Source organism: Meles meles, chromosome 6, assembly GCF_922984935.1.
Source record: "Meles meles chromosome 6, mMelMel3.1 paternal haplotype, whole genome shotgun sequence".
Lineage (NCBI taxonomy): Eukaryota > Metazoa > Chordata > Mammalia > Carnivora > Mustelidae > Meles > Meles meles.
In genome coordinates, this window is record NC_060071.1 from 65,429,670 (window position 1) to 65,451,596 (window position 21,927).

The window sequence follows — 21,927 nt, forward strand, 5'->3', positions numbered from 1 at the left end:
GGAGTCCTTGGTCAGTCCCCACCACTCAGACCACCTCAGATCACATATGGCCATTTCTCTCTCCTAATAGCCTTATGCCACAGGAGGCCTGTGGACCGGCGCAGCTCTGAGTCCCCATGGGGGCTGAACAAGTCTCTGACAGAGCCAAGATCTGTGGTGGGTACCCATGGCCCAAGCGTGAGCCTAGAGTGTGGCCTGAAATGATGGGCAAGGGGAGTTTCCAGGTGAGGGAGGCCAAGGGAGTTTATCAGGACTTTGTTCAGTCCTGCCTCAACAGTGTGGTCTCAGCCTGTAAAAATCAGAGCCGTAACACATGTCCCACAAGAGGGGCTATGGGGGTCGGTGGCAGAACAGAACACGTAGGAAGGTGCTTTGCAAACCGTAAAGGGCTCTGCATCGTGCACGAGTGTTCACGCAGCAGGGGCCTCTTAGGCCCTCAGCCACCTGGGCTGGCCTCCTCACCTGCAGCTGGAGGGAAGCCAGCAGCCGCCTCCTTTTCTGCTCGCTCCTCTCCTGGACCCTGGCCCACTGTGCCTGGACACTCTGCAGCTGTTCCCGGACCCTGGAGGCCAGGTGCAGTGGGGGAGGGCTGGGGTGAGGGTTGGGGGGAGGGCTCGGGGGTAGGGAACTCAGCTCAGGGCATGCCCTGCTGCCACCTCACTACCCACACCCTCTCCCAGCCTCCGGGCAGCAGGCCATATAGGGTGTGCCCTGTGCCCATGGGTCTTGGCTCACTTGTGTGCAGCAGGGTGTTGGCTCAGGGCCAGCTTCTCACCACGTGCCCGCAGAGCCTCTGCTCGATGGCCGAGGATGCCCAGGAGCCGCCTGAAGTCCTGGTGCTGCTGCAGCAGGCTCTGGGCCTCCCCGACATCGTCCTGGGGGGGCAGAGGCCGGGGGTCATGCTTGCGACGATGGGGTCTGCACCATCTTGCCCACTGCTGGCCCCAGGGCCACCAGCAACCCCCACCTCAGCCCTGGCCCAGCTTCAAAGCTCCCTCCAGGGATGGAGAAGTGGCCCTGCAGCCCCATATCCCTGACCCCCTACCCCAAGCTTGTCCTGCTGCAGGAAGGCCTCGTGTCTGACACAGGTGGCAGTGAAACCATCGACATCTCCGCCAAATCTCTGCAGCTCCAGCCCTTCCTGCAGCCGCTGCCGTCTCTGCTCCCAGGCGGCCTGCAGGCCCGGGCCTTGCTGGCCCAGGAGCCTCAGAGCATGGGCCACCTCCTGGGAGTCTGGGGAGTCCAAGGCTGAAAGGGCCTGGCCCTGAGCCTCCAGCTGCTGCAGCCTGTCCGGGACGAAAAGTGGAGTGTCAAACCCCATCTGCACCTCTCACTGCCCCTTCCTCCCCTCTCCCTTGGTCACTCACTTTGGAGCTCTGATAGAGGATTAACTGGCAGGGGGGGCCTGAGGCTAGTTCGCCCCTGTGGTGCACTTGTCCCCTAGGACAGCTGTGCCCTAGCTCACTAGTGAGGGGCAGACCATAATGGGCCAGACACGCTGCTGAGGTCTCATGGCGGCCACGCTTCCTGCTCGTCACACACCTGCTCCAGGGCCCCATCCCACTGGCCATGCCCAGGCAAGTAGAAGAATCCCTCAAACTGCACCCAGGCCACCATATGGCCACGGACATGAGAAAGGGCACCTCTCTCAGCCAGCTGAGCACATGGGCACACAGCTTGGGGACAGGTGACACCTCTGTGTGGATTAGGAAAAGGCTCTGCTTCCTCTGAGGTGAGGTAACCTTGACCCATTAGTAGAGTCTGGAAACAGAGGACGGGATGGATTCAGTGCCCATTTGGCTACCTTCGGGCTCCCCTGTGTGGGCACAGCCTGTGGACTGTGTGAGGTGACCCTGCCTGCCTAACAGAGCTGGGCTGTCATCCCCGCAGGACTGATGGTCTAGCCAGACTGGGGAGGAGCCATCTGACGCTGGGAGCCTGTGGGGTCTGTGTCATCCAGAAGGGAGTACTCAAAGCAATCCATCAGGCTCACCTGGATGCGGTATGGCCAAGTCTGCACTTGACAGAACCTTCCGGGAAGCTAAGATTCTGCCCTGCATCCCATCCCACCCCACCCCCAGAAGTATGCAGGATGCCTGACCAGTTCTTGGTTACATCTCCCTACTTTTTTTTTTTTTTTTAAAGATTTTATTTATTTATTTGACAGAGATCACAAGTGGGCAGAGAGGCAGGCAGAGAGAGAGGGAAGCAGGCTCCCCACTGAGCAGAGAGCCTGATGTGGGGCTTGATCCCAGGACCCTGGGATCATGACCTGAGGTGAAGGCAGAGGCTTTAACCCACTGAACCACCCAGGTGCCCCTACATCCTCCTCCTTAAAACCTGCCCCAAGCACCTGCTGGATCCTAATTTGGCCTACTCCCCTGGGTGACACCCTGCTTCCTGCCTCTCGCTTTCCGGTGGCCTGTCCCCCGAAGGTCGCCCTGTCTGCCCTCCCCTCCTGACCTCTCCTGCTGCAGCTGGATCTCCGCCAGCAGGTCTGTGTGCTCCATCAGCAGCTGCTGGGCTGAGGCCACATTTACCACCTTCTCCTCGCTGTGCAGCTGAGCCCAGATGCCTTCCGCCAACAGCAGCAGCTGCTGGCTCTCCCGCAGGAAGCTCTGCCGCGCCCGCGCTTCAGCCCAGGCCTTGGCCTGTCGGGCCACCTGCTGCTGTCCCTGCTCCAGCAGCCGCCATAGTGGCTCCACCTGTTCTTGCAGGGACCGGCTCTCTGGGGGGCCCAGCTCCTCAGCCCTGGGAGATGGGGTCCACCGCCTTGTCAGGGCTCTGCCCCAGAGGCCTGGTGTCCAGGCTCGGATTCCCCAGGGGAAGGGGTGGTGACCCCTCATTCCCATCTCCCCCGCTTGTCCCAGGGGCAGCAAGCCTGTGTGGCTCGCCCTTTCTCCATGGGCATTTCCTTGTACCCTTTCCCTACCTGCGTCCCCATCCTTCAGACAGCACATCCTGCCCGTCCACCACTTTCTGTCCCATTCCTCATTCCCACAACCCTGCTCAGTCTTCCCCTGCCTCCCAGGGCCCTGTCCCCATGCCAAGCCCAGGCTATACTTCATGGCTGCCCTTTGCAGGTAGTGGACTCTCCTCTCCAGTGTTAGCATCTTCTGCTGGGCCAGCTGCAGGGTGCGGTGGCTGTCCTTGGATTGCCCCAGATCTAGGGTTTCCAGCTGGAGAAGCAGGTCTTGCAGTTGGACCTGTGTGGATCCACACTCATGCAGAAAGGTGCACACATCTGCAGTGCGTGCCAGTTGTGTTTCCTTCTCTTTCTTCAGGGCTTCCAGCTGCCCCCACCTGACCAAAGGGAGCAGGGATGTCTCCATCACAGGGACATCCCCATCCATCCCGGGACCTTGGCTGGGGACTCACACAATGGCTGCTACCAGGATGGCCATTCCCACACCCTCTCTGACACATCTGTCTCTGACACACCCAGTGTTGTTTCCTCCTGGCATCATGGGAGGTAGAAAAGCAGGCTCCACAGGCCTGGGAACTGTATCCAGCCCGTCCTGCACTCCCTCATTCTTACCTCTGGCTCAGTTCCTCCTGCTGTTGCTGGATTTTGGGGGTAACTTTAGGATATCTCTGCTTTAGCTGTTCTGCATTGCTGCTGACCTCAGCCCAGTAGCTCCTTCCCACAGCCAGGGTAGTAAGGAAGTTCTGGGGAAAGGAAGACCCAGGCCTTGAGGGCTTTTATTCTTTTCCCACAACTGCCCTCAAGACTACAAATTACCTCAGACATGGTCTGCTGCCTAGGTATTTGAACTGCTTCCCTCTCAAAGGACTGGGATTTCTGTTCTTTTTTTTTTTTTTTAAAGATTTTATTTATTTACCTGACACAGAGGCAGAGATCACAAAGTAGGCAGAGAGACAAGCAGAGAGAGAGGGGGAAGCAGGCTCCCCGCTGAGCAGAGAGCCCGATGTGGGGCTCGATCCCAGGACCCCGAGATCACGACCTGAGCCAAAGGCAGGGGCCCAACCCACTGAGCCACCCCGGGATTTCTGTCCTTAAAGGGTTGGAGGGCTTTTTAAAAATTCAAAGCCAGGGGGCACCTGGGTGGCTCAGTGGGTTAAGCCTCTGCCTTCAGCTCAGGTCATGATTTCAGGGTCCTGGGTTGGAGCCCAGAATCTGCTCTCTGCTCAGCAGGAAGCCTGCTTCCCCCCCCCACCCCCACTTCACCTGTCTCTCTGCCTACTTGTGATCTCTGTCTTTCAAATAAATAAATCTTAAAAAAAATTCAAAGCCAAGTATCCAAACTAGAATGAAGTAAAACTGTCACTATTTGCAGATGACTGTGTATTATATACAGAAACCATAAAGACCCCACCAACAAATTGTTACAACAAATGAATTCAGCAACAGTGCAGGGCACAAAATCAGTCTACAGGGATAGCTGGCATTTCTGTACACTAATAATGAACTGTCAGAGAAATTAAAAAAAAAATCTCACCTACAATTGCATTAAAAATAAAATACCTAGAATAAATTTAACCAAAGAAAGACCTGCACACTGTAAACTATAAGACTCTGATGAAAGAAATTGAAAAAAACAAAACCAAAAACAACCCACAAATAAATGGGAAGGTATACCATGTTCATGGATTGGACGAGTTAATATTGTTAAAATGTCCGAACTACTCAAAGCAACCTACAAATTCAATATAATCCCTATCAATTTCAACATCATTTTTCACAGAACTAGAACAATCCTAAAATTTGTATGGAAACACAAAAGACTGCATAACTACAACAATGTTGAGAAAGAACCAAGTCAGAGGCATCATGCTCCCTGATTTCAAACTATATAGTTTACTATAATAAACTATAGTAATTATTTATAATAATCAAACAGCATTTTTTGGGCATAAAAACAGACATATTTATCAGTGGAACAGAACAGAGAGCCCAAAAATAAACCCATGCACATAGGGTCAATTAATTTATGAAAAAGGAGCCAAGGATATACAATTGGTAAAAAAGATAGTCTCTTCAATAGTGCTGGGAAAACCAGACAGCCACATGCCAAATATGAAACTAGAGCCTTACCTTACACCATAAACGACAAATTCAAAATGTTCAACACCAAGAGCAAATAATCTTCTTTCTCCAAAGAAGACACACAGAGAGCCAACAGACATATGAAAAATGCTCAACATCACTAATTTTCAGGGAGATGTAAATCAAAAGCACAACCAGAGATCACCAGAGAATGGCTATTCTTGAAAAGACTAGAAAGAGGGGCGCCTAGGTGGCTCAGTGTGTTGAGCCTCTGCCTTTGGCTCAGGTCATGATTCCGGGGTCCTGGGATCGAGCCCTGCATTGGGCTCTCTGCTCAGCGGGGACCCTGCTTCCTTCTCTCTCTCTCTCTCCCTGCCTCTCTGCCTACTTGTGATCTCTGTCTGTCAAATAAATAAATAAAATAAAAAAAAAAGACTAGAAAGAAGTGTTGGTGAGAATGTGGAGAAGAGGAAGAAAGGAAACCCTTGTGCACAGTTGGTGGGAATGTAAATTGGTGCAGCAACTATGGAAAAGAACATGGAGGTTCCTCAAAAAAATGAAAAATAGACATACTGTATGGTCTAGCAAACTCCATTTCTGGTGTTTATCCAAAGAAAATGAAAACACTAACTTGAAAAGATATCTGCACCCCCATGCCCATAGCAGCATTACGGGCAATAGCCAAGATATGGAAGCCGCCTAACTGTCCACTAATGGATGGACAAAGAAAATATGGTATATATATACCTACCGCATCCAAAAGAATTAAATATTTCTTTCATACCATTAAAAAAAAAGAATGAAATCTTGCTATTTGGGACAATGGCAGGGACCATGAGGGCATTCTGCTAAGTGAAGTAAGTCAGATAGAGATAAATACTGTATGATCTTACTTGAATGGGGGGGATCTAAAAACACAAAACAGAACAAGACACACACAGAGGACAGATTGGTAGCTGCCAGAGGTAGGGAGCTGGGGGTGGGTGATATGGGTAACGGGGGTCAAAAAGCACCAACTTCTACCTATAAAATAAGTCATGGGGATGGAATGTCTAGCATGGGGACTACAGTTAATCACACCATGTTGCATATTTGAAAGTTGCTAAGAGAGCACATCTTGAAAGTTGTCATCCTAAGGGATGCCTGGGTGGCTCAGTCGGTTAAACATCTGCCTTCAGCTCAGGTCCTGATTCCAGGGTTCTGGGATCGAGTTCCACATCCCTGCTCAGCAGGGAACCTGCTTTTCTCTCTGCCTGCCAACTCCCCTTGCCTGTGCTCTGACAAATAAATGCCAAAAAAAAATCTTTAAAAAAAAGTTCTCATCCCAAGAAAAAATTTATGTAACTATGTGTGGTGATGGTTGTTAACCAAACTTATTGTAAAATGTACATGTGTATTGAGTCCTTATGGTAATAATAGGACGTTATGTGTTGATATTAACTAGACTGATCATTTCATAATATCTACAACTATCTTACCATTATGTAGCATCCCTGAAACTACTGTAATGTCACATGTCATTTATGCTCGATAAAAAAACTTCAAAGCCAGACCCCTTGCTCCTCCTTCCCAGACAGGACTAGAGTGAACATGGACCAGTCAGGCACAGGAGCAAATAACGGAGAGGCGGGAGCGGGCAGGGAGGAAGAAGGACAGGGAATAAGGAGAGGCGGCAGGGCTGAGCAGGTGAGACCCCCCACCCTTGGTGGGCAGTACCTCATATGCGAGCTGAGTGACCTCCAAGTTGTGGGCCTGGGGCTGCAGCGCTTGGAGCAGTGCTGTCTGGTTCTCCATCCAGGACCGCAGCTCCCCACAGAAGCCATGGAAGCCCCAGAGGGCTACTGCCTCCTCCAAGTGCGCCCTGTGGTGCTGAGGAGAGGCCGGCCCGGGGATTGTGGTGAGGGTCAACTTACCCATGGGGCCCTCAGAGTGGTCCTGTCACCCCAATTCCCCCACTGGTGGGCCCAGTGCCCTCTGTCAGAGGACTAGGGGAGGGAGCTGACAAGAGCTCAGTATCAGGTCAAGGACCCTGGCAGAGTGTGCCCTTTTGATCAAGCCTTTGGCTCTCAGGTAGGGCCCTTCTTCTGGGGGACCTGGCTCTGCCTAGCTCAGTCCACCTCCCTTCCAGGCTCTCCTCCTGCTGCCTACCACTCCCAGCTTCACTGCTGGGCTCCAGACACTCTGGCCTTTACTCCTCCTGGGCCTCCTTCCTGCCTTGGCTTAGGTCCTGACTAGGCCATTGTGTCCCTGTCTCCTCTGGCTCCCTCCCCGCTCCCTCCCTTTACCTGCTCTTAGCCCCTCCTGTTCCTAGTCTCAGCCCAAGTATCCCTCCCTCAGAGATGCCCTCCCCATCTACCAGCCTGACCTGGGCTCCCATCATACCCACAGCTGTCTACTGACTTCTCATCTCCTCTGCCAGCACATAAGCTGCTTGCAGCCAGCATGCATGTCCAGTGAGGGCTCCGTCCCTGGGCTCCCAGCTCAGGGTCCAGTAGAGAGTAAGGGCTCCATGAACATCTTCTAGAACAAGAATGTTACCTTTGCCAGGGCCTGCAGGCCCTCATAGTCTCGACTCAGGCAGTCCTGTGTCTGGAGTATGGTGCTAGGGTCAAAGATGTCGTCAGGCTCAGCTGAGAGGGCCATCTTCTGGGTGCCTGGGGGACCGGAGTGGCAGGGGACCTCACTCCAGGTCCCCAGGTGGCTCAGGGCTTTCTTCTGAGAGCTCAGGGCAGACACCACCTGTGCTGACAAGACAGAGGGCACCACATCCACTGGGGCTCCCCTAAGCACAGAAGGCTCCAAATGGTGCAGCCAGGGGTTGTCCCTGGGCTGGTAAAAGCGAAGGGGGCATTCCAGCAGGAACCTGGTTAATGCCTGGAAACTGGCGGGCAAAATGAACAAAGCCAGACGCACCGGATGACCTCCCTGGGTGGGCAGACGGGATGCCACGCACTGGGCTGGGCAGGAGGCAGGATCTTGCCAGGGGAGGGGTGCCCTGCCCCCAAGCCTAAGGGAAGCCCCCCCCCCCCCCCCCCCCCCCGCCGTCCGCGGCCACAAAAGCCCTCCCATCTCCACCTTCTGTGTGGTCACGGGAAACAGGGGCCTCGCTGAGATCACGCGTGCATTTGGAGCCGGAGGCCCGTAGTTCTGGGGCCCTGGCGGCCCCCACGCACCGTGAGCGACACCTTCGCTGCGGCCGCGCGCGCCTGCTCATCCAGCTGCCGCAGCTCGGCCCCGAAGGCCTGAACGGCGTGCTCCAGCCGCCGGTGGAGCAGCAGCAGGGCCTCGGTGGCCGCTGGGTCCCGTCGGCAGGGGGCGCTCTCCAGGGCCGACCGCTGTTCCCGCAGCCAAGAGGCCGCGTCTGCCGCGTCAGCCAGGTACTGCAAGGAGGAGAGCAGGCTGTGCTCTGGCCGCCCCGCACACACCAGCCACTGCCCGCCACCGCCTGCCGCCCACCATCCCGCTACCTGCTGGGCTAGCAGAGCCGCCTGCAGCCGCGCCCCCCGCCTGGCCGCCCCCGCCCGGAGCCGCTGCCACGTGCCCTGCAGTGCCTCGGCCCTCTGGCGGGGAGCTGGCCGCGTGGGGGGCCTGCGGTCACTCAGGTCGCATCCCCTCCGCACGAGATCAGTGCACACGTTCTGGTGGTGGCGCAGCTCTGCTTCCAGTGCCTGGTGAGTGCAGAGTAGGGATCTCCGTGAAGGGAAGGGAAGAAGGGGGCCTTCAAGGTAGGGGCTGGCAGGGCGGCAGGTGGCAGGTACCTTGTGTTTCTGCAGGGCTGCTCTGATCTGGCTGAGGTCCAGGCCCAGGGCCTCATCCTCCACCAGCTGCCCATGCTCCTTCAACCAGGCTTCCTCCTCCTCACAGTGGTGCAGGAACTCGGCCTGCTGCAGGCTCTGCTCCAGCAAGGCCCGCCTGGGGGAAGGCAGGGGCCCCAAAGGGATTGGGGAGGGCTCCCCACCAGATTCAGACACTTCCCCTGAGACAAGAGTTTTCTTGTTCTGGATGACTCGGCAGGGGACCCAGAAGACTTGGGGGTGAGGGACAATGTTGCCAAGTCAGCAGTATTTTTAACCCACTGAGCCACCCAGGCGCCCCGCCAAGTCAGCAGTATTTTTAAGGTGGGCAGGAGGTAACTGGGTTACACGAAGATTCTGGAGTAGGTGCAAGAGTGGGATGAGCTCTTACCGGGCCTTGACCAAAGACACCAGGCTCCAGTGGAGCTGGGCCAGTGCCTGGGCCTTGGCCTGCAGCACCTCCACACCAGTGCCCAGGGGGGAGTCCAGCTCCGCGGTCTGGAGGGCAAGATGGCACACATGGGCTCCGTGGGCGGACACCTGGGCCTCCAGCAGGTCGTGCTTCTGCAGTAGCTCCATGGTCTCTGCCAGCTGCTGTCCACAGGCTGTGGAGCTGGCCAGCACCTGGCCGGGGGTGGACAAGTGAACATTGCAGCCCCATAGTGCTGGGTCCCCATGAGCACCCGTGCTGGTGCACCTGCTTTTTGGCCTGGGGGAGGGGGATGTCCGCTGGTACAGGGCCCACCTGGAGCTCCTTGAGCTGATTGGAGGCACTCTCCACCTCGTGCAGCAAGCCCAGCATAGCCTGCAGGTCTGCCATCTGCTTCTTCTGCCCTTGGAGGCGTTCAAGAAGTCGCTCCCAGCGCCCAGTGATCTCCAGTTGCCTGCAGTAGATGAGGATAAGGGTGGTCTTTACTGGGCTGCTATGGGGAAGCCACCTTGGGGGCTACAGCTGGTGGGGGACTTGGTTGTCAGGGAGGAGCCTGAGCCTGGTGGCTGGGGCCTTGGAGCATCCTAGCCTGGGGTGATTGGGGCATCGTATTCTTGCTTCTCAGACACAGACAGAGAAGCCAGAGGAAGGGTCTGTGAGGTTCAGGTCTTCAGGGCCCCCAAGCCTTCTTTCCAGGCCCCATATCAGATTATATAGACAGCAATTGCAGCCTTTTAAGTGCCTGTGCTAAAATCTGGAGAACTCACTTTCTCACACCTCACATCTGATCTGTCTGCAAGTCCTCCTGGGTTCAAAATATTTCTAGAATCCCACCATTTCTCATGGCCTCCGTTACTTCTCTCTGGCCTAGATTATTGTGCAGCCTCCTATGTGGTCTGTTTCTGCCCCTTCTATCTGTCCCTGACGTGGACCTCATCCTCCAGAGTGATCACTAGAAGAGGAGTTAGACTGTGGCACTCCTCAGCCCAGGCTCTCCCAGGATTCATTCCCCATCTGCCTCTGAGTAAATCCCGTCTTTAGGGCACCCTACAGAACCCAGCATGCTATCTGCCTCCACCCTTTGGCCCTATCCTTCCCGGACCTCAGCTGCTGCCCATCCCTTCGGTCAGCACTGGCCTCTGTGCTGTCTTTTACAGGCACTGCACAAGCCATTCCCGCTGCCTGGGAGAGTCTGTCCCATCTGTATGGCTGCCCCCTCACTCCTCGCTGGTCTTTGCTCAAAAGTGAACCTCCTCCGACTGCCCAGTCTACCTCCCTCTCCCTCTGTTGGCACCTTGTAATCTCCTATGCTTTATCATTATTTTTTATCTATTTATCTATCTATAGTTTGTTTTCCTTAGACATGTGTAAGCTCTGGGAGGGGAGGGATTATTGTGTGTCCTCTTCACTACTAAATCCCCAGCACTAGCCCAGTGCTCGGGAAATAGTAGACGCTCAATAGATGTTTGTTTAGTGAGTGAATTAATAAGAAGTATGTAGAAAGGGCAGTGGTTTACCAAAAGGGGTCCATTACAGATGCTGGAACTTCAGGCATTCGTGGGAGTTTGAGCTTCCCAAGGGGAGCCCTTGCCATATCATACCTCTATGGCCAGGAATGGGCACACGTAAAGATAAGGGTATGATAGGAAGGCCTTACCCTGTTTTGAGGATAGTTTCCGTGCCCCGGGCTCACCTGCAGGCCACCTCCTCCCAGCCAGGGTGCTGCTGCTGCCGGAGGACGTCTGCAATCTCGGCCAGGGCCTGGAAGCGCCCCTCTTGGGGCAGGATGCTGGCCTCCAGCATGCCCAGTCTCTGGGCAGCTACCTCCACTGTGGCCAGGCTGGCTGGTGGGACTGTAGCTGCGGCCCGGTCCAGCGTGTGCTCTGTGTCCATCAGGAAGCTCTCCCTGAGGGCAGCCTTGCGCTGGAAGCTCCGGACCAGAGTTTCCAACCGCTCAAGTTGTAGGATTCTCTGCAGCAGGGCCTGGCTCCGGGAGGCCTCTGCCCTCTCCAGGCATGTCCAGCGCTGGGACAGCTCTGCCGGGCCCAGGCCCTCGGGAGGCAGGAAGGGCTTGCGGTTCTGGGCCCGAAACGCCGTCCGCAGCCGGAAGAGCAGGGCCTCTGTGGCCCCTCGCTGCTGCAGCCGTGGTGGTTTCTCCTGGGTGCGGAAGCGGGCAAAGGCCACCAGGAGCCGGCGCATGGCCGGTAGGGAGTTTGGGAAATCGTGCTCCTCCAGCTGAGCCTGCTTCTCCGCAATCCAGCCTAGCAGGTCGCCCACCAGCTGCTTGTACTGGGTCTGCAGCTCCTCGGTCTCCTGGAGCTGAAGCAGGATCTGGAGGAGGCAAGGGCACAGGGCAGCACTGGGGCGTAGGCCCTGGGATGAAGGCACTCCCCTTTTGGCTGCTGAGTCGACCACCAGGGTTCCTAGGGTGGGTGGCAGGTCCTTCCCCCAAGCTGAGGTTGCATGAAAGTGGGTTTCCTCCCAGCCCCCAGAGAAGCAGGTCTGCCTGCATTGCACACTTAGACCCAGAAGCACGGGGCCCCCATCCTGGCTTCCCCCCATCTTATTTCAGCCCATTTGGTCTCAGGTCCGAGAGTCCTGTTCTTTTTCTGAGCCATCTTTCTCTTCCCTGAGGCCCCCACATCCCTAAAGCAGCTCAGAACCCTTGGCCTCAATCGTCTCCTTCATGCCCAACTGAGACATCAACCCTAAGAACAGCCTTCCCAGGCCTCTGCACCTGTCACTATGCCCGGAAAGGAAGAGAGCTCCCCAAAACTGGGACTGAGCTCAGCAGAGCTGCTTCTGTGCCTGTCCTTACAGAGTCCGGCTCTCTCAACCTTTCAATCCCATTAGGAGCTTAACAGCATAAGAGCAGGGGGAGGGGGAGGGCTGGAGGCGATGGAGCTCACCTAGCTTTCCCTGTGTGCTGGACCCCATGCTGGGCACTGTGCCCAGCACTCCCAAAAACTCACAGCAGCCTTCTATGACCCCAAGCATTATTGTCGCCATTTGACAGAGGAAGCACGGAAGAGTTAGGGGACATGGTCAAGGCCACATAGCTAGGAAGTGGCAGAGGCAGTCTTCAAACACAGGCGTGTCTGACCCCGGAGCCCATGCTCACCCCACCTCTCCTTGATGCCACCTTCGCTTTGTCACCAACCTTAGCAAGTCTCCTCTGGACCGTCTGCTCCTGGTGCAGGCGGGAGAAGTGATGGTAGTAGAGGGAGACGTAGGTCATGATGGAGCGCTCATCAGGTTGGAGGGCCGCCACGTCCTCGGGGTCCAGCAGCTGAGCAATGCCCAGCTCCTGCTCAGCCACGTGGAAAGCCAAGGCAAGGTTGTGCAGTGGACGCTCCGGACGCAGGGAACAGTAGTCAAGCAGGTCTGGCCTGGATGGAGAGCAGGCAGAGCTCCTCACCAGAGTCACTTACTGCTTGGGTCTAAGGAACTTGTTAAAAAGGCCAACCAGCTCCTGTCGGCTGTTTACGCCTTACCACACATTAGTTTCTCCTGTTGGTAATCTGAGCCAGTCATGAAGGAATCAGGTTCTTGGGGTGGGGGCATGTTAATTTCCTTCAGGGACCAGGCTTCTGGGAAGGGGGAGAAGCTCCCGGCTTCTCTTTTTTTTTTTTTTTTTATTTATTTGACAGACAGAGATCACAAGTAGGCAGAGAGACAGGCAGAGAGATAGAGGAAGGGAAGCAGGCTCTCCATTGAGCAGAGAGCCCGATGCGGGGCTCGATCCCAGGACGCTGGGATCATGACCCGAGCCAAAGGCAGAGGCTTTAACCCACTGAGCCACCCAGGTGCCCCTCCCGGCTTCTCTTCCAGCTACTTGCCGGGAAAAGGACTGAGAATAGAGTCAGGGACACAGAAAGTGGAGAAGGGCAAGGGTCAAGGCAAACCGGGCCAACTCCCCCAGGATTTCCCAGAGACAGGAGAGGGCCAAGGCTATCAGCCTGCTCTACGTCCATGCCTGGGGTGCATGGGCCCCAGGGATGTGAGAGATGGGCAGGTTTGGGACCAAGCCTATTGTGGGTGTTTGGCTCAGTGGTGGGAGCCTCCAGGGGGAAGGCTGAGAGGCTGAGGGTGCCGGGTCTGCTCTCCCTTAGGCACACCTGTGTGCGTGGATGAGGGCCCCGAAGCCCAGCCCGTCACTCCAGCTGCGGGAGAAGTCGGTGATGTTGACATTGGCATAGCAGGTCGTCTTCCTCTGGCACCAGACCAGCAGAGCTTCCTTGGCGGACAGCAGCGCTGCACTGGCCCCAAACTCCTCCTGGCAGGACAGGATGGTGGGTCAGCATGCAGGGACTCTGGAAAGGCAGCGGGACCCGGGGGCCTCGGAAGAGGCGGGCTAGGCCTGCTTGTGATCCTTCTCCACCCCAACCTGGGGGCAGGTGCAGATGGCTCTCTCTTTCACTGATTTCATTTGTGGTGGGCGGGGACTGGGGCTGAGGGAGAAAGATCATCCTTCCAAAGTGGAGCGCCTGAACGCTGTCACATTGAGCAGCTGGCTTTGAGTCAGCGCTGGTGACCACAACAGCGGGAGCTGCCATTTCTCCAGCCCTTCTCATGGGTGGGGGGCACTGGGCTAACAATGGGCCCCATGAAATTGAGGCTGGGATTTGGTAGACTGGCTCCTGGTCCCCGTGGGCTGTCTGCCAGCCAGGCACAGGGCCGTGGCTTTCCAACTGCTCATGTCCCCACGAGGGGGACACTGTTACTATTTCCATTCTAGGGATGACACAAGGAGGTGCAGAGGGGCAAGGAGAAGGCTGCCCAGCATCCCTCCACCAATAGGCTTGTCCTTCCGGTAATGGCTGCCAGCCTGCCTCTGACGGGTGAGCGCCCCCTGTCTGCCACCTGGATGCCTCACAGGACTGCTGAGGGCAGAGCCACCACAGTGTCTTCAGGTGGGGCAAGGATATCTTCCTCTGGTTTCAATCCCCTCTCGCCCTTGGTGTTTCTCTTATTGAGTTTCCTTTACTCTGTTGCTCTTGGTTCCACTTGCCTGCACCCCTCCCCTCAGTGCTTCTCTCCCCTCCTTCTTCCTGTCTACTCCCCTCCACTCCCCGCCACTTCCAGTCTCCATTTTTGGTCCCTGTCCTGCCCTCAGTGGGACTCTCCTTCTACCCACTCCCTCCCTCACCGCCTCAAAGGCCCTTCTCCTTCTTCCTCCCCAACTCTAACTGGGTTTGAGGCCAGTTAGTAATTCACCCATCCAATCATTCATCGCATAGGTGCGAGACTCTGGGGACACATGCAGGCAAAGCTCCTGCTGTCCTGGGTCTCACAGTCACATGATGGGGTTTTAAGGGTCCTCTTGGATTTGAGCCAGATCTATGGCTTCTTTTCATTAGGGTCTCGTTTTCTAGGTTGGCTTTTATATCCAAGCGGAATTAAGTGTTAGGTGGGGTTTTGGAAACCACCAAACTGTGAAAATTGATAAATATAAGGATTTCATGTTTTTACTCTTTTCAATTTGGTTGTGGGAGAACAAGTGGGGGAAGGAGGACCATCTCTTTGGTGTTCAGGATACTGGGGATTTGGAAACTTCTGGGGTTGGGACTCCCCCCACATGTTTAATTTCCTCCACAGCACATTAGATGTGTAATAGGAGTTAGAGGGCTTCAGTGCCAAGTAGGGAACAACAGTCGGGACGAAAGGCGGGAACTGGGCAGTCTCCTAAACTGCTCACTTGTGAATGGCTTGTCCCAGATCAGGATGGAAGTTCGTGGATTTAGTTGTCATTTTAGCATATTACAGTCTCTCTGACATTCTCCATTCTTTGCCTGTTGTTGATGAGTGGGTACTCATTGTGTGGATGTCAGGGTCTGTTGTGGGGCTCCTAAGAGTCAGGAGGAACTGCTCTGTGCCCAGGGGCCAGGGGTGAGGCCAGGGCTGGGCTGGGTGGTGCGGGTGGGGGCTGGGACATACCCTGTCCAGAGAGATGTGGGAGATCTGGAAACGCAGAATGATGACCCAGATGAGTCCCAGGATGAGGGTCTGGTCTCCGTCCACGATGTTCTCTGGCCCAATGAGAGGTATTGGCACCTGCAGGCACAGCTGGCTGGGTTCAACTGTGAAGCCCATGTACCAGAGAAGACTGGGTACCCAAAAGTTGGGGGGCCTGCTGCCAGATGGGAGGGTCTTGGAATCCATCCTGTCCCAGGAGGTCCCCAAGGAAGGAAGAGGCAGGGCACAATGCCACACAGGTGAAGACTTTCTGAATGGTTGCTGTTTTGGACTCAAGTCCTTCCCAGCAAAACCCTAGACTGGTGAAATGGGCTGGACCCCCAGGGTGGGGGATCTCCCTGTATGTGGGGTACAGGTAAACGGGGGCCGAGATCAGTGGTTCCGCCATGGGGGTTGAAAATAAGGGCTCATCATAGTCAATATATGGGCTCAAGAGACAACAGCAACTGTCGGCCTCTGCCTCTCAGGGCATATGGGGGTGCTTGAGCCCTCGGCTCCCACTTCAATCTCAGCCCTCTTCCTCAGTGGTCCTCTCCTGGTAAAAAGGCAGATTTCTGAGCTCCACCCAATCAGACTCTCGTGGGCCAGGGCCCAGGATTGGCATTTGGACAAACTCCTCAGGTGGTTTTCCTGGGCACTAAAGTTGAAAACCTGCTGCCCTAGATCTTGCCCGCATGGACAGGGAGGAGGAATGAATGAGGGGAGAAAGGAACAGAGTAAACATCAAAGCCTCATGGGACCTGGGCCCCTCCACCCTCTGGCTCTGTCTTCCTCTCCTGGACCACAGCACTCCAAGGCCTGTGGGATTCTGGCTGTTCCTTAGGGTTTTAGGCACAGTTCTTGGGGCCTTTGTACTGGCTGTCCCTGCTGTCTAAAAATATTGTCCCCAATATTTGTCCCTCCCTTCTTCTAAGTCTTTACCAAATACCACTTTTCAAGGGTGTTTTCAATAGCCACCTTATTTCAAGTAGAAGCCCAGGGACTATTCCTCCTCCTCAAACACACATGCTCAACCCCCTGACTCTGCTTGGGTGGCGATCTTGGTTTTCTCTTAGGTCTCCCTAGTAGAGTGGCTGGGCGTATAGTGGTAATGGATACGGATGCACTGAATGGGGCAGAAGAGGGGAGGCTCTCTGTAAGACCTGGTGGGAAGTTAGCTTCAGCCAACCACCTGCCCGGTAGAGGGGCTGCATCCCTGGGTATCACGTGGGTTCCACCCCGTGCTCAGCTTTCCTCTCCCGGTACACCTGAGTCATTCGGCATTCATCTCAGCTTGGAGCCAGAGCAGCTGGGGGGTGGGGTATCGGAATCTGCTCATACCAGCTTGTGAAGTCTGATCTTCCCACTTTGTGTTTAGTGGTATCACACTGGTAGCTTGGAATCAGCCGTGGTGGAATCCGCCGTACCAATGCCAGGGAAATTAGCAAATGGTAAGAACGAGTGTTTTACTCCCTCTGCGCCGAGAGCTGGTTGTTAAATATTTACCAGCACCCACTGTGCTGGGTTCAAATCAACTGTCCTCCCTGAAACCGCGGGCCCCTTGCAGCCAGGTCTGGGCTTTGATGACCGTGGTCCCGGAGCCTGGCATGGAGTGCCCAGCAAATGACACGGTCTCCAGAAGCGAGTGCATCCCACGTTCTGCTGCTCATGAAGCAGTATGTAGAATGGAGACAAGGTTGTCACCTTCATAGACCATGTATCAGTGACATGCTGTGCTCGAGGGGAGCTGCAGAGCCCCTGACAAGGGCCACGGGGTGCCCACTCTCCCCAACTATCCGGAGGGAAGGTGGCTGGCTCACAGGCTATGGTCCCTGAGACCAAAAAGGGCCTGGGATTCTGTGGCTGTCAGCTTTCTTCTCCTCCCCGGGCTTGGGGACAGCAGTGCCCCCATCCCTAGCTTTGGCTTCTAACTGCCCTGGCCTCTCTCAGGCATGCTAGGCTCCCAGGGGGCTGTGACCTTCACCCTGGACGTAAGTGACAGGCACACACACTCAAGTTCAGCCCAGCCAGTTCCAGCTCAGAGATTTTGCAGGTCCTCGGAACAGCCACCTCATGTGTTCCGGACCTGAGGCCAGGAGCCCTGTGGGCTTCCCCAATCCTGGCTGTCAGTATAAATCCTGGCTGCCTAGCCCCCGATGTTGGCCATGAGGGTCTTTCCATGGCCATGGAGTTTTGCCTCCTTTTAATGACTATTTCTTTGGCTGATCTCTTTCTTTCAGGAGACTGTGGCTCCCTCCTGCTTGCTGCGGCCCCTGCAAGCTAACTGATCCAGCTTCTCCAAAGCAGACCTGTACCTCTTGCCTCTGCCACCTGGCTCAGTGTCCAGGGCTCTGCTCCCGTGTCCTCCTCTCAGCCTGCCTCCCACAGCCCTGCATCCGGGCTCTGTCGGCCCATGGACCATGGGTCTTGGCTGGTAAATTATTTCCTTATATAGGAAAGGAGAAAGTTAAGAATCCCACAATTCTCTCACTGCAGGCAGAGGTGCATTTCAGTCTTGCCCATAGGATGACAGCTGTCCCCACTCCAGCCAGTCTGGCGCTCTTCAAGCTGGGAGCACTGTTCAAGGAAGGGCTTGACTTTCTGGACCTCTGTATCCCAGGCGCTATGCCTAGATTCAGGTTCCAGATCCTCTGCTCTGACCTGGCCAGCCCAGGAAAGATGACCTAGGAGCCCAGCTGATCCCCTCTGTCTGCCCCAGCACCTTGCCCAGAAGTCGTCTCCCCAGCCCCCACCTTGGCCTTGAGGAAAGCCAGAGCCCTGCTGCTGTTCTCCAAGAAGTGCGCCCGCATGCGGCCCCGGCTGGGGGGTGGCAGGGCCTCCCCGGAGATGAGCTCCAGCAGCCGAAGTAGGTGGGTGCCATCAGCCAGCTCTGTGTACAAGTTCTGGATCTTGATAGCCACCTGGGAGGGGCGGGGGAAAAGGCACAGGGTCAGCCTTCCCCAGCTGCCCGGCCTATCTCCAGCCCCTGGGAGGTGCAGCCCAGAGCAGCTTCCTTGGCTTCAGGTGGGTTTTAGAGTCAACAGAAGTGGCTTCAGCTGGGCAATGGGGTCTGGGATTCGAAGTCTCAGCCAGATGACCTCCCTCCCGGCCGGACCCCAGAGTCCACTGGCCAGGGAGCATGGGGGAACAGTAAAGGGGGGCTGCGGGGCACGCCCCGATGCACTCACCCGGCCGTGCTGGAAGATGTTGTTGATCCAATTGGTGAAAGTCTTCTCCTGCATCCGCTTGTGCTGCGCCTGCAGCTTGCGAATGTGGCTTGTCTCGTATGCGGAGTCCATGGCGGGACGGGACTGGGACAGCTGCCCTGCGGCTCTGGTGCTGGCCTCCTGCTGAAGGTGCCCGGTGGCCCCAAGGAGCTGCTGGGGATTGTGGGGCCGACCAGCTGGCAGGCCTGCAGCCCTTTAGGGACGAGAGGTCACTGGATATTTCTCTAAGCCAGAGATGTTGAGGGGCATGGAGGTTGGGGAAGGAGTGTGACGGTCCCCACGTTTGGAGGGGCAGGTTGTGGTTTAGAGCCCAGCCAGGTAAAGTTCTGGAGTTCTGGGCTGGTCCCCTGTGCTTGGATGCCTCAGAGACCTTTGCCCCACCCGCCCTACTTTCCAGATTCCCGGGGGCACAGGAACTAGCTGCTGTTCCTTGGGATGAAAAGGGCAGGTGGGGTAGGGGGAAACAGGAAACTCACCTTGGCGATGTCTGTGCCTGGAAGGGACCCTACTGGACAGATGGACACGGCAGATAGCAGGGGCTGTGTGGGGAGGGAGAGAACCGCAGGCGAGGCCAAGGCTGGAGCTGGGACCACGCCATGGCCCTCCTCTTGAGTCGTGGGGCAGGGGTGACGCCACACAGCAGGCTTTGTCCTCCCACCTGCCAATGGGTGTGGCCTGGACTGGGAGGGGGTGGCTCAGGAATGCTGCAGCCTGTGGTCCCAGGATGGCCTCCTTCATCCTCCCCCACCCCCCACCTCGGATGCTCCCAGTGTCAGGTGGGGGTCCTGGCTGCCAAGTCACAGAGGCCTGTGGGAGCACTTCGAGCTGGCTCTGGGTGGGAGTGCCATGGGGGTGCTGCTGTCCAGGTAAATGGCACCCACATAGCAGAGCCCCTGGTCAGAAGCTTCTGCACCCACTTCCCAGTCTGGGACTGCCCTTTGCCACCTCTGCAGGGCCTCTTTATGAGCACCCACAAGGGTGGGGATGGGTGGGAGCATGCTGGCGCGCCCATCCTGTCCAGGGGAATGCCACCATAGAGGGAGAGGAGTCCTAGGACTTGGGGCTCGGCTTTCCAGGCCCTGACTTGGGCCAGGGCCCAACTGTGGGTGCTCCCTCATGCCCAGGGGCCACTTTCTGAGGGGGGCTCTCCCTGGGAAGGGGTAACTTGGAGACGCAAAGGGGGTGGGAATGACAGAGTCTCCTTCAAAGCCAGGGACAGAGTGTTCACTTTTGGGGGTTTATCTGGGTCTTGGGGCTCAGGGCAGGGGCTATAGAGGGAGCCCACAGGCAACTCTCCCTCCCTCTCTCCCTGAGCAATTTTATTTTTTGAAAGATTATATTTATTTATTTGACAGACAGAGATCACGAGTAGGCAGAGAGGCAGGCAGAGAGAGAGAGAGGAGGAAGCAGGCTCCCTGCTGAGCAGAGAGCTGGATGCAGGGCTCGATCCCAGGACCCTGAGATCATGACCTGAGCCAAAGGCAGAGGCTTTAACCGACTGAGCCACCCAGGTGCCCCTCTCCCTGAGCAATCTTGAACTGCAGGCCAGAGAGGGTTCTCATTCCGGTGGCTTCACAAAATGTTCTGGCTAACTTCGGGATCATAGTCACTGGTCTGGGATGGGTGTCTGTGGGTTCATCCAGCAGCCAGAGAGACTCTGAGAGGAGATGCCATACTCGTCAGGCGGGTGTCCCTGGCAGCCAAGACTGGTGAGAGGAACAGTGGCCACAGCCTGCCCTCCAGAGCTGGGCGGGACAGAGCACTCTGGAACCTCGGGGCTGTGGCTGGGAATGAGGGTATGGTGCTCCCGGGGTGGGGACAGCTCCCCTCATCTGAGAGAAGCTTCCTCTCGTTTCCTCTCCCTGTGAGGTCCCTTCTGCCACTGGCTTCCTAATATCAGAGTGAGCCCATGCTTCCTCCTTGCTCACAGCCCCAGATCCAATCAGTCCTCAGAGGCGGCTGCTCCGTGCTCCCCAGAGCCCCTTGATCTACCCTCCTACTCTGCTTGCACTGTCCCTGCATGGCCCCATCAGCGTTCCCCCACTTGACATCTTGCCCGCACATCAGCCTATGCACAGTTCCCCAGTTTACCTCCCAGAGCACAACTCTGCTTATGCCTATGAAGACTCCCCATCGCCTCAACTGGACCAGAGCTTTCCTGCCCATATTGGGGTTCAGCTGTTCTTTTGGCTTAGAATGTCCCTTCTGTTCTTCATGGTCCACATTTTCCTATCCTATCAGCCCCAGTTAAAAATCCTGCTCCTTCGGGTAGGTTCCCTGCCACCTGCCCTCTTGTTTCCAGTTTGTCTCTCCTCCTATCAAGAGCCTTGGCCCAGGGTATCTTGTATGATGTGACCACCAGAGGACAGGCTGGAGCTGTGTGATGCTTTGAACACAGACCACAACAGAGCTTGTTGTATGAGGTTGTTGAGTGGGGCTGGGGGATTGCTCATCTTCTTCCTCAGCTCAGATGCCGCTAAAGCCATTGCACATGCGGCAAGGCCTGGCTCCTCTTTCACTGCCACTGATTGCAGCCCCTGCTGAAATGAGAATCCCTTGTTAGTCAGTACCCAGTTTTGAATGATCTATGTGGCGAGTAACTAAGATCTCAAGTCAAACAGATTTAAACAACATAAAAAAGATTTAAATAATATAAAAGTCCCAGAGGACTGAAATGTCTGGGAGGAGGAGGACTTTAGGTGAGGTTTGATCCAGCAGTTCAGATGATGCTTCCACAGGCCTGGACTCCCTCTGCCTTTCTCAATGCTTCCTTCACCTTCATGCTCCAGAAGGTGGTTGCTGCCAGCCTAACCTTGCTCCTCTGCCCCCAGTAGCTCTGGGCAGTCCGCTCAATGCCATTGGTATTGTTGTACTAATGAGTTCACTTCTCTACACTGTATGGTTCAGAGAAGAGGGAACATTCTCTCTCAAGAGTTTGAAGAGAAATCTGAGGGCTTGGTTCTCATAGGCTTGAACTGAGCCACATGTCCATTCCTGAACCAATTTTTGTCATAGGGAGGGGGGTCTGGGAGGATGAAATACTCTGGTTGGCTGAGCCAGTCAGGACCTACCCTGGAGAAGTGTCTTTTTCACCCAAACCTTGTGGCTCAGACACAGGGTGGGGAAGTAGGGAGTGCTTTGCAAAGGAAATTTTGGGTCTGGATCACCATAAGGGTAGGTGGGTGACAGTGGGAAAAACCCAGATGTCTGTTATGGCGGGGGTGGGTGTGACAGGAGGTAGGAGCAGTGCCAGCCACCAGGGGGCGCCAACCTTACCACTCTTGCACCTTCGGGCACAGGGGCTTGCCTCTGAGCTGGAGAGGACGAGGCAGCAGGCATCCAGCTCCCTTGAATGTGCTCAGTGGTGCCCTTTCCAGCCTCACAAGGGCCCCCTCCTCCATGATCCCTTCCATCCTGGTCTCCAGTCATCCTCACCTGGGGTCTGCTCCCAGACCTGGCCTCTGCCCCCAGCAGATGGAGCTGCTTTCCAGCTCAAGAAGCCCCACTTTGGGA

At 56.0% G+C, this 21,927-nt stretch overlaps 1 protein-coding gene across 1 annotated transcript in view; it reads right to left on the bottom strand.

Annotated features, from left to right (window-relative positions):
* Positions 1-19,152, bottom strand: part of SPTBN5 (spectrin beta, non-erythrocytic 5) — a 45,452-nt gene extending 26,300 nt beyond the window's left edge. The window contains exons 1-20 of the mRNA XM_046007853.1: positions 19,073-19,152; positions 18,376-18,607; positions 17,941-18,108; positions 15,170-15,286; positions 13,351-13,508; positions 12,393-12,621; positions 10,926-11,563; positions 9,548-9,686; positions 9,194-9,426; positions 8,767-8,920; positions 8,476-8,676; positions 8,182-8,388; positions 7,547-7,747; positions 6,725-6,877; positions 3,539-3,669; positions 3,064-3,303; positions 2,464-2,751; positions 1,046-1,286; positions 736-875; positions 463-562 (exon numbers count right to left, since the gene is read on the bottom strand). Of these exons, the coding sequence (XP_045863809.1) occupies positions 463-562; positions 736-875; positions 1,046-1,286; positions 2,464-2,751; positions 3,064-3,303; positions 3,539-3,669; positions 6,725-6,877; positions 7,547-7,747; positions 8,182-8,388; positions 8,476-8,676; positions 8,767-8,920; positions 9,194-9,426; positions 9,548-9,686; positions 10,926-11,563; positions 12,393-12,621; positions 13,351-13,508; positions 15,170-15,286; positions 17,941-18,108; positions 18,376-18,607; positions 19,073-19,152 (4,050 nt within the window). The remainder of the gene's footprint in view (positions 1-462; positions 563-735; positions 876-1,045; positions 1,287-2,463; positions 2,752-3,063; positions 3,304-3,538; positions 3,670-6,724; positions 6,878-7,546; positions 7,748-8,181; positions 8,389-8,475; positions 8,677-8,766; positions 8,921-9,193; positions 9,427-9,547; positions 9,687-10,925; positions 11,564-12,392; positions 12,622-13,350; positions 13,509-15,169; positions 15,287-17,940; positions 18,109-18,375; positions 18,608-19,072) is intronic.
* Between the last annotated feature and the right edge of the window lie 2,775 nt (positions 19,153-21,927).